Below are 12,206 nucleotides of genomic sequence, written 5' to 3' on the forward strand. Positions count from 1 at the left end.
TTTTTTTTAAATTAACTTGTATTTAGCTCCATCAACTCTTACCAGCTTCTGATAAAAAAAAAAAAACCGCATCACCATAGCATGATGCTACCACCACCATGTGCTTTGGCGGGAATGGTGTACATGATGATGTGTAATTAGTTTCCTGCAACATATAGTGTTGCATCACCCATGATGAACTAATCCATGATTAGTTCATGGATTGGAAAATACAAATATATTTGTATTTTTTGTAAGAAATACAACCACATTTAGAACGACTTTTTTCAACCCAACAGCTGATTAAAAACAAAAAGAAAAAGAAAATCTTGAGCGAGATTGTAATGATTCCAGCCTGGAGTTTCATTCTTTAAAGTGTTATCACACCTTTTGGCCACCAGGTGTTGCAAAGGTGCTAAATCTACATTGACTGTCCCGTCAATCATCTCATGTCAGCTCGTAGTGGAGGACAGATAACGCAACCAGGAGCACTTTGGTCAGAACTCAGACAAAAGTAGTGGCTAAGCCATGGGGGCTTAACCACAGGAGGTCGTAGCGGGCACTTTATGAAACTTTTTAGTCTTGTTCTCGGCGTATTCCCGTCCACGCTCCGCCGTCCCAGCAGCTTCTGATTCATCTCATCAGTACATCCTGAGAGAGGCGCGGCTGCTGCTGGTTGTCTGGCTGAAACGTTAGCTTCTTGGCTGAAGTTGTTTCCAGTTCAGACGAGTTTACGAGTGGAGGAAGCGAGGCAGGATGTACCATGAGGAAACCACAATGTTGCAGAGGCCACGCTATGGAAGTAAGTTGCATATTTTCTATCGGGTTTTTGGCGTTGAAACGCGTTGACTGGGGACTTTACAATGAGGCATAAATGCAGGCTAATGATAGAAGGATATGATGAGCAGCAGGTGGTTCACCTACGCCTGATGGCACTTAGCAGCTGGATGCTTTTACAATACTGCTCTCATTATCTTTTATTTAATAGGAAAACATATGAAGAAACTAATTATTTGCGATAAAAACGATATAACATTTGACATTTAATTTCTCTTCTTCCCACATGGTGTCCCTGAATGCACCACCATCATTTTTACCTGTGTATTTGGCATGTGACAACACCCAATAAATCAGCATTTCCACACAGCAGGCTTTTTCTCATAGGTTAACCATTAACTTTAGACTTCTGCTGCTTTATTGAATGATTCTTGAGAGTCATTCTTGCAGCTGACTCTCAAGAATGCAGGTTAACTGATACGATTGTTTTGAAAGCAGCAAAGTACAGCATTGTGACACTGATCAATGACCATCAATATTTTTTTCCCCTGACAGGGAATCTTTGACACAGAGTTGGTTGCATTTTACATTTTCAGAAAAAATGGGCAAAAAACACAAACAAACCAAAGTTACCTCTGTCATGTGTTTTAACTTTACAGCAGTTATTCTGGGACAAGTCACTCCTGTATATGGTGATGTCATAACCTGTAGTTTATGAGTTTCTTTTCAGCATCCCTATCTTTTCCAGGAAAAAAGAGGGGGAAAAATGATCAAAGGGAACCCACTGCAGCCAAAAAAAAAGCATTAGTCATATTGACATCCCCCTGTGATCCTTTGACATACAAAAGCATCGAACCCATCCTGATAGTTAAATATAACACTCGGTGCAGTGAGGCTCTTCCAGGAAGTGTGTGACTGAGTCACTATAGGCTGTTTATAATGGCTGCTGCCACTGCCTCAGCAGTGAGCGCTCACACACATTTTTTTTCACCCATGTCATCTGCACAGCTGGGTTGGCTAGCACAGGCAAATAATATGTTGATTTCCGTGTTGGACCTTTCAGCCAAGTGGCGGAGGCAGCCCTGCACATGCGTGGCTTGTGTCTTTCCTAACACGTGAGGATTGTATGTCAAGCCTCTGCTAAGACTTGGCAACTGGATGACTCTGCAGGTGGCTACCAGAATTTTACAGCGTGAACCTAGAGAGGTTTAAAAGATTCAGACTGACCTCAAGCAGAGTTTAGTTTACTTTCTCAGCTTTGAGAATGTTTTAATTTCCACTTCATAGTTAAAGATGTAACAACCACATACCAGATCAAAATGTAAAGCAAGAATGTAATATAAAATGCATCATCTGCTCAATTTTATTTACTTTATTTTCATTTATAGTTTTTGTTGTTGTTGAGGTAAACCAATTACCAATTTTTGAAATAGATGCTGCATATTTTGGAGTATTGTCACAGAAATTGAGTGTTCTTCATACACATCAAAGAACCGGATGGAAAAATATTTCTTTTACCAATCGTGTCATTATGAAAATATTCACATAGAAAACCTCTTAAAATTTGTCTTTATGTAAAATTATTGATCCTTCTATGTCGCAATTGGATAGATATCTAAAGAGTTTGGAGCCATAGGTTACAGGTTCCAAATCTAAACCATTCTCTTTTTGTTCCTGTTTTATTTTTATAGTTTTCTTGGTAGGCCATGAATCTGCACCCAGGTCTAAAGCCTTTGACAGCCTTTAAACAGGTTTTCTTTCAGGACTGCAGTGCATCTAGCTCCATGTTCTTCCCATCAACCATTCATATACCTACTCAATAGAAGCATCTCCACAGCATGGTGTTGCCTTCATGGGTCATCTTTAGCATGGTGTGGCCAGACGATGATGTGAAGTTTAGTTTCCTGACACGCATTCTTTTGCACAGAAGCCCAAATGTTGGATCTAGCAGACACAAAAACAACAGGTTTTTGTTTCAGCTGATTATTCCATATGAACTGTGAGTTGCCATGAAGTGGTTGCTGTTTACTGGTTAACACGCCCAGTATTTTAAGTGAACTGACATACGTTTGAGGCTGATTGTTATAAATATGGCACAATTTAAGTGTATGAATACTTTTGCCATAGTAGTATGCTCAAATTAGGTGAGCAGAGCAGCCAGTCTTCATGCGTGCCTTGACTGCTATACTGACCTACCTCAATTTGTGTATGAGCAGAAAGCAGAAAAGATATTTTTCAATACTTTTTTTTTTTCCAGATTTGCTTCTCTTAAAGGAGCTTACAGCTGGGTTGGTTTGTGTGAAGTCCTTTATTGGCAGACTAAGAAAACCCTTTTCCTACTCTTAGTCCCTGGATCTGAGGTTGTATGTGCGCTCAGTCAGAAGTAAAAGGATTTAATTGGATTAGAGTTGAGGTAAAGTGCGTCGGGGGGGAGGAGGGGATCTCATTAAGCTGCAGGTGTCAGTCAACTCCCAGCAGAAGTCACTAGGCACCCTGGGTTTCTACCCATGCTATAACTATTTGGCACACAGTTTTTCATTGCCGCTTCTAATTTAAAGCTTCAAACCCACTTTTACAGGGAAATGCTTCCATAGTTTTAGTGATCTGGTTGATCACTAAAACCAAGCAGTTTTAGTGATCAACTAAACAACAAAAATGGAGCATCAATAAATTTCTGACTGAAGCTATCATGCAAAAGGAATTTGTGATTCAATCATTATTTCCAGAGCCGGGCCAAGATAATGCAAGTTAAAGGGCTGCTTAGGCCCCAACTCTATCAGGCCCCCCAAGAGCATCTTTTGATTTTATTTTGTAGTGATGCATTAAGGTATTCACATTTTACACATCTGTTCCAAATTTACCAACAAAAGTGTTTGTCAGCAGATGTCATTCAAAATATTTAAATGAATATGCCACACTTAATTACCACTGTGCATTTCAAAATGCTAATTAATTAGAGCATCTTTGCTTGCTTGCTTCTACTGTAAGGTTAAAATAAACATCCATAATAACACCAGTATGATATAAGCTAATTACAAACAACACTAATAATAGTAGGTACATTATACACATATCATAGCGAAGGAATGATAAAATATCTGGTGTTAACATGTTGGTATGGGGGGGCCCCAAATTAAAATTTGCTAAAGCTCCAAAACGTCTTAGGCCAGCCCTGACAATTTCAGTGTAAAACTTGTTTTATTGTTTGACTGCAGTTTTAAAAAAGCTGCTAAAAGCAACAATATATCCATTGAAATTGTTTGTAGGTTTTCAGATTATTGTTAAAAATCTAGTTGTGATGTATTATAGTGTGAATGTGAAACAAATAAAGCTGACCTGCCAAAGAATAGGACAGTAATTTTTTTTTTTTGTCTGCTTGTTTTTTTCCAGCGATTGAGGATGATGAGAGGCTGTCAGCAGAGCAGATGGATGAGAGGAGGCGACAAAACATTGCCTATGAGTACCTGTGTCACCTAGAGGAGGCCAAACGGTATGACGTAATCCCTTTTGCCCTGGTTCATCCTTGGCTACAATTTTTAGATGCCTGAAAGTTCAACAGATCTGTGTGAGGCCCAGTCCGCACATCTTTTTAAAACAATGTAGCAGAGAGATTCGTTTCTATAAAATAATGTCGTCCAGACTTGATTCGTTTAAGAAAGGTTTTCAGTGTAGAGCAAAGCTAAAAGCCTATGTCGGCCAATCACGATTCCTTTGTGGACAGATCTAAAAAGACGTGTGGGAGCGAGGCGGCCTACAAACCTGACTCATCTACGTCAGGTCTGTCTGGAGGAATAGCCTAAAATTAAAGAAAACTATTGTTGGAAGCATATGAAGCTATGCAAAAAACATTTGACTCAAGTCATACAGTTTAAAATTAAATCCTACCAAATACTCAATATGTATGTATCTTTTTGAATTTTAAGAAAATGAAATGTTTTCAAAACATTCCTTCTTTATCCCAGGATTTAGGAAATTGTAATAATAATCCTCAAATTCAAGAAGCAGGTTTCTAAATCAGAAAAAGTGTAGTCTGGTTCAATGTCAGACAGTTGGGAATAAAAGTTGTCTTTTTTTGCTGTTTATTTTAAAATCTGCATGCCCATTCAAAATTTAGAGCTGCAAGCTTTCAGGAGCACAATAGTGAAGTCAGTGAGGTGTAAACCTGATAGAAAAAGTTGTCAAACTGTAACAGCAGCACTGATTACATCACAAACTTTGATTTTTTTTTTTTTTTTAAAGAATTGGGCATGCCTCTCCGATTTCAAGTCAGCATAAGTCTTGTGAGTCTTACAGGAACGCCTGAACAAAGTTTAAACAAAACCACTTCCTGCCTTCTATTCAAAAGCATCCTACTGCACAGGAAGAAACAGGCAGTCTGCTTGTGCCTCTTCTGCCATCGTGACACTCCCTTTTAGACAGATCCCCCCTCAGCTACATTGCATCTCTTTGCTGTCTAGTGGCGACTTCTTTCTCTCTACCTTTGCTCACAGACATCTGAATGCACATTGACACCCTGGGCAGTCTGGCTAACCTGGATAATCTGCTTATGTCACTTGAAAGTGACGGTTTACAAGAGATAAACTGAGCAGATTCAGACTTTCATTATGGATTATGACACTTTTTATTGTTTACTGGTTGAGCTGTAACAGAATTGCTCAAAACGGAAAGCTGTCTGATGAAATACCAAGGCTAACCAAAGAGACCACAATCAGTAGTGTCACTTTCATTCACCTGCTTCTTGAATTTAATCTCAACTGCACTGACTTTCTGGCATCTTTATAAATTGTAGAGTGGACCTTGTTCTCTTTAATGCGTGCCAAGTTGAATTGGGATTAAACAGCCCTCAACCACAGGGAACAGGGGATTAAGCTCTGCGCTCGCAAGTCTGTCCTTTAAAATAAGATTTATGGTTGGAACAGCAATTTTGTTACAGTCGCTTCTGCTGACCAATCAAATTCTTCAAGGGATTTTATTTCTTGATTTCTGTTTTGTTGTCACGAGAAGAGTAACTGTAAATAAGACATCCTAGGAAAGACGGTTCATCCTATTTACTGTTTTTTAACCCAACATTAATAGTCTCTCCTAAGATAAAGAGGCCAAAACCATAAGCTTAGTGTTGTCCAAATCTTGTACTGTCCTACTAGATTATTGGTGCCCAAAGGTGACAGATACATTCAGAAACACTCTGCCTGCTGTAGCTTCCATGGAGAGAAAAACACAGAGAGAATATAAAGTTATTGTTAGCAATCACTGCACAAATGGAGAAGAGTAGGAAAAACAACAGAGAAAGCTAAAGCTACTCTAACCAAAAACTTTAACAAAAAGAAATGCTTTAAGTCTAGTCTGAAAGATATATGGAGTGCCTGCTTCTCAGACTAAAACTAGGAGCTGGTTCCACAGGAGGGGAACCTGATGATTAAAAGCTCTTCCTCCCCTTCTACTATCAAACCCACTGGGAACCATCAGTAAACCTCCTGTCTGAGAGCGAAATGCTCTGTTAGGAACATGTGGAACAATCTGATGTTTGATGAAGACTAATTAATGAAGCAAATGAGAAGATTAAACTCAAAACACAGAGATGCACTGATCAGAGAAGTGCCAAAACCAACATTTAGCAGATTCGAATTTTTCAGTAAAAGCTATTCATAAAAGTAGTTTGAAATATGTCTTTCTATGCTTTCTGCTGTAATATAGCATCTGTAATGCATGTAAAAATACAAACATGACTTGTTAATTTTCCTGTAACTAGTGGCTTCATTATGCAGCTATAATTTCAGGATCGAGCAACAATCATTCTGCTTGATTAGTTCAGTACTGAGAGGGTATTTGGTGCCAAACTAACTCTGATACACAGCAGATGTTTGAAACACATTCACTGAAGTTTTTGTCTTACCAATTCCATCTTGGGCTGCTACTTTTGAAGTTGTTGAGTCAGACTAAGGTCACTGTTGCATCACAGAATGTGTATGTACATTTTGCAAGTATTAAAAAAAAAATTTGAGGTTGAGAATTTCATTTAAATGATGAATGATTCAGTTGAGATCTTTAACAGAAGTCATAATAACCTCCATTTTCCTGACCTGTTTTGAACTGCGTTCCTATCTCGCATAAATAACCTTGTGTAAAAATTCCATATCTTTTAGTTTTTAATTCTAATTAGATGGTTGCTTGACTGCTCATTGATCAAAACGTATCAAGAAACCGCTAAAATCTCTGTACACCATATTTACTGGGTCTAGGGTCGGAATTAGTTCAGACAAGTTTAAAAAGTAGAATTAGGTTTTAAGTAGATTGAAGTTTTAGATATAAACAAAATCATTTTAAAACAACTTCTGTATTTGGTGCCAAACTTGTGAAGTTCTCTGTGTGCAGGAATAACATTGTTAATCAGCCAGCTACAGACAGAGCACAGACTGGATATTAGTGTAGTTGCCACAACCATCTATTTTAAAGTTATTAAGTTTGATAACTTTTCTTTGCATGGTCAGGACAATTATGTGTAACTTAGTATTCCAAGAAAATCGTCGGCTGGATTTTGCAAACATATGAAATGTCAGGAACCTGCTCCAAGATGAATGGGATGTTTTTATTTTCAAACAATCTGGACAGACGAGAAGGTTGTAGAGCTGGTTGTTCTTATTGGTGGCTACTTTGTCGTAAGAATGCGTAGGAGAACACAAAGTTGCATATTAAGGTTGTTCGGATCTTTGTTAGAAGATTACTTTTATTGTTTAATGTCTTAGATCTATAACTTCATTGAAGAGTTGTTAGTTTAAAGACACACCCTCCTAAGGACCACACATGCTCTGGTTTTTAACAAGAGACTTTGTACCCTCACTGGAGAGTAAACAAGAGATGATTTACGTTCGTAGCATGTTTTGTTGGCTGGGAACCTTTATGACTTGGATCATACAGATCCACCCATGTCATCTTAAAGACATGCCCACTATACAACATGTGTTGAGTATTTCTCATGATCCTCACATGTTGGAATCATGGTCTGGATCAGGGATACTGCACAAGTACAGTCTGCCTGATGGATTTGGTTGAGCTTATGCATTTAGTTGTTTTTGCTCTGTATTATCTGACACTTTTATTCAAAGATTCCTCTTTTTACCCTGCTGATTTTATTTTAGAAGTTCTTGCAGGAAGTTGTGATCCATATTTTCAACAATTGGGCTCTTTTTTGTCAGGATGTTGGATTACTTGCTCTTTTATTTAGGTGCCAAATAGGACTTCTGTAACTGGTCAAAAGTAAGTTTTGCCTTTATTTACCTGGACATGGTGGGTCCTCTGAACTTTGTTCTGATCTTGCCTCAACCAGTTCAGGCTATGCTTGGTTCATGTGCAGAAGGAAAGACTTTCATAAACAGTTTATCTTTTTTAATACTTCAGTCTGGGAAAGGCAGATAAAACAGCAAATTAATATTGTCACTTGATACAAGGTCTTCAGATGCATCACCCCAAGGCGTACACACAACTCATGACCAGCATGATGAAGCTATGTGACGCAAGCTTTCGCAGATTTCCCTCTGTGAACAAAAATACTGCTGCTAAAAGCAAACGAGAGTCATTTACTAATAAGGTGTCAACATTTGGAAATACCTGGGCTCTCCAGAAGGTGGTGTTTTGTTTTCCACTTTGGATCGCAGCTTAGACAATGACAGGAAGGCCTGCTTTTTTGGGACTGTTGTGAACACAACAACAAGCCTGTCCTGCTTTCAGGAGACAAGTCATTCTTTGTTTTAAGTACAGGAAGTGAAGTTTAACTGGATAAATGTTTAACCCATGCAGCATGTTCCTAGGGTGTACTGTCAAGCTTCAGTCAGCTCCTTTTTTTCTTTGTGTTTTTGACTATCATCAACATTATTTATTTTATTAAATTTGTCTTCTGTAGAAGATAAAATCAGACTATATGTTTGAATTAGCTGCTGCTTATTACATCTCATCATTCTTTTGTGCTTTTAGAGTTCTTACTTGGTACTCCATTTTTTTAATATGAAAATGAACCTTTGTTAACGTGATGCTTTGCATCCTAACCTCATTATGAACTGAGTTGCATCACTGCTTTGACTACATTGGCTGTGAATATACTGCTTCTATGTGTTTGTATATTAGTTGCACCATAGATACCATATTTTTCGGACTATAAGCCGCTACTTTTTTCCCACGCTTTGAACCATGCGGCTTATAGCCCGGTGCGGCTTTTCTGTGTATTTTTCTTCAACTTTAGCAGGAAGTGAATCATTGGAAGTCAAAATTGGAAGTCAAAGAAAAAAGCGCTAACTTTCATTGAAGCACACGCTAGCAGCAGGCACGACGGAGAAATGTTTTCAAACTCATACCTCCTCATCAAGATAACACGAAGAAGTTCATATGATGTCGCTTTTAAATTAAAGGCTATCGATCTGGCAGTACAGATCGATAGCTGCTGCACGTAAGCTCGGCGTGAACGAATCCGTGGTTCGGCGTTGGAGACGCAGGGCTGCGTCCTTAATAGCAGATTTATTAAGGACACAGCCCTCTGCTGCGTCCTTGTGAAAAACCGAGAATGGTGGAGATGCTAGCGGCTTATGGCCCTGTGCGGCTTATATATGTACTCTTCCAGTTTTTTTTTTTTTTTTTTTTTTTTAACTTTGTGGATGCGGCTAATAGTGAGGTGCGCTTTATAGTCCGGAAAATACGGTACTTGTTTGCATCAGTGTTGTGTGAATGTTGAACAATATCAGATGTATATGTACTGTGCCTTTCAAAAGTATTCATATTCAATGAGATTTTTCATATTGCAACCACAAGTTCCAGTACCTGTTACTGGAATTTTAAGCACATTCTTTAGGTACGTGGAGTGCTCCCACTTTCCTGGTAGGAAATTCGACTTTGGGGGCATTCCAGTTGATTATTATTATAACTTTTCTTTTTCTTTTTTTTTTTATAGAGACACACCCAAATAGACATGTAGTGATAATTGCAATAAAGTCAGGAACAGCAAAGTATTCCGTCAGGTGGACTAATCAGAAATACATAGCACATTTTTAAGAGTTTTGCTTGTAAAAAGCTTTAAAAACTATCATCATCCATTTCCTCCCACCTCATAATGACTGCCTTGTGTTGGTCTGTTGCTCAAAATCCCAATAAGACGCATAGGAAATTGTGGCTGTAATGTCACCACAAGTTGAAAGAGTTCAAAAGGATTGAATAGTTTTGAAAGGAAATTTATTGTGATGAAACATCTTGTGAGAATTTAAATGGGAGCCAAAATTGTAAACTCTTCAGTCACCTTTTCCTTTCCAAATATTAGCCTATGACAGGAGTCGGAAAGTAAAGGTAATTGCTGAATATATTTCATGGTAGGATTACTAATATAAAAACATTCACGTTGGGTGTAGAAGACAAAAGCAGACTTTCCATTTCAGTGTGTAGTTCAATTGTGCTTTATGAGTCATCTGAACCATTGGTTATTACCATCAGGCTATTTGAACACATTATTCCTTGGGGAGCCTGATGCACATACTTCATTGACTTTGATTTGAAAGTACACCGTGCACCTTAAAATGCTGACATAGTCTGGTAAACTGCCTCTGAGCACCTGCACAGCCTTAATGAATCTAAACAAGGCGCTCTGTGTGCATGTGGGAGAGACGGCTAAAAGTGAAGGGAGGTTTGATTATCTGGCAAGAATTAAACCCATAAATGCAACATAAGCAAGTTAAGTCACCATGAACTGCTGTGTCCTTGCAGCCTCGGGGTCATGAGCAGCAAAGTAATCCCTTGGTAAGATTTAGTGTTAAAGTTATTAGGATTGAAGTAAAAGCATTGTAATAAATAATAACATCACTTCCGAGCTGAAAGATAACGTGTAACATGCTTGTACCACAATGATTCACCATGCTCACAAATCATTCACTAGTTTTTGGAATTATTTTTTTTTTCCCCTGCTGATTTCACTGGAGATAATCTGGCAGAGACTGTGTCCATAAAGCAGCTGTTAAAAGGAAATTGCATCAATTTTAAGTGACAGAAGCAACCACAAAGCACTGGTAAATCTGCTCAACATTTAGTTTTCAGTTTGAACAAATGTTGTGGATCATTTTGTAATAATAAAATAAAATTCACTTTTTGCATTTTTGTCTCTATCAAATGCAGAGAGCTCAAAGGAGTGACTGTAAAAGTGTCTGCAGCCTCCTTTCCAAAGCATGCAGGACTCTGTGTGGGTGTTGTCTGTAACAATGCCCTTTTCCTCTACACTAGTGGTTCAACACAGTGTTTAATTTTATGGAGAATGAATCATTATGGCTCTTGCAGATCTGGAAATGACCTTTTAATATACGTTCTAGGTAGTTATTTTTTTTTTAACTCTCGCAATTCAAAGGACAAACTTAAGAAATTGTACAAACATTTGTTTGTATTTTGATTTAGAATTTATTTGGCTCTGCACAATTTCTTTGACATTAGTGTTACCATCAGATTTTAGATATATTTTGTGATTTAGTTATGGATCCACATAGCAAAAAAGTATTCCGGTTTTGTTGGAACATACAGGGCAGCAGGTGCAGGAAAATTCAATATTGACTCGTTGACGACATGGAGGCATTCAGCCGCCAAGTGTCTGTGAGCTGGAATGTATGGATTTCAGATGGTTGTGTAAAAACAGAATAGTAGCTGAAGCACTGCTTGGAAAGAAGTAAAAAAAAGTTCACATCAATTTAAACACTTCCATATTTTGATACATTACAACTACAAACTTCAGTGTATTCACTTGGATTTCATGAGAAAAGAAAAACAAAGTAATACTTAACTGTGAAGAGCACAGGAAAAAAAGAAATTTTAGTTTTCACATTTTTCTCCTACTCGAGTGTTTCTAGGGGAAAAAAAAATAGTTTTTCCACTTAAGTGGAATATAAGTTTTTTTCCACTTAATTTCCCATAAGTGGAATTTTTTATTTATTTATCTGATTTGTCAATATGTGCAAAACCACTTCTTTTGAAATTTCAGCTAAATGTTCTTTGGGGATATGTTAGTGTGTCACATTAAATCTAAATAAAACACACTGTGACTTTGAAAATGTTAAATGTTCAAGGTGAGCGAATGCTTCAGGAAAGTTATGTACCTGTTTTACATAACTAACTGGGCTTTTCTTATCCTGTGGATGAATTATTTTATGATACTGTCGTTTTTCATGTCGAGAGTTTACAGTAATTAGTTCAAAGCAGGTTTACGCTGAATTTGCTTGGGTCTCTTAAAACCTTTTGCATTGGTGTTTTTCTCTGCAGGTGGATGGAGGCCTGTTTAGATGAGGGCTTGCCCCCCACCACCGAACTGGAGGAGGGACTCAGGAATGGAGTTTATTTAGGAAAACTTGCTAATTTTTTTGCCCCTAAACTGGTCTCTGCAAAAAAGATCTACGACAGAGATCAGGCTCGTTATAAGGTAAATCTTTCAACTTCTCTTA

At 37.9% G+C, this 12,206-nt stretch overlaps 1 protein-coding gene across 2 annotated transcripts in view; it reads left to right on the forward strand.

The window, feature by feature from the left end:
* Window positions 1-430: 430 nt before the first annotated feature.
* The window catches only part of iqgap2 (IQ motif containing GTPase activating protein 2), a 36,837-nt gene continuing 25,061 nt past the window's right edge, over window positions 431-12,206 (forward strand). Inside the window, exons 1-3 of one of the 2 annotated variants that reach the window (XM_032579175.1) lie at window positions 431-781; window positions 4,147-4,246; window positions 12,028-12,184. In XM_032579175.1, the coding sequence (XP_032435066.1) occupies window positions 736-781; window positions 4,147-4,246; window positions 12,028-12,184 (303 nt within the window). In that variant the 5' untranslated portion in view covers window positions 431-735. The remainder of the gene's footprint in view (window positions 782-4,146; window positions 4,247-12,027; window positions 12,185-12,206) is intronic. The other variant, XM_032579176.1, reaches the window with a different exon arrangement.

This window comes from Xiphophorus hellerii, chromosome 12 (assembly GCF_003331165.1).
Source record: "Xiphophorus hellerii strain 12219 chromosome 12, Xiphophorus_hellerii-4.1, whole genome shotgun sequence".
In the NCBI taxonomy this organism is placed as follows: Eukaryota; Metazoa; Chordata; class Actinopteri; order Cyprinodontiformes; family Poeciliidae; genus Xiphophorus; species Xiphophorus hellerii.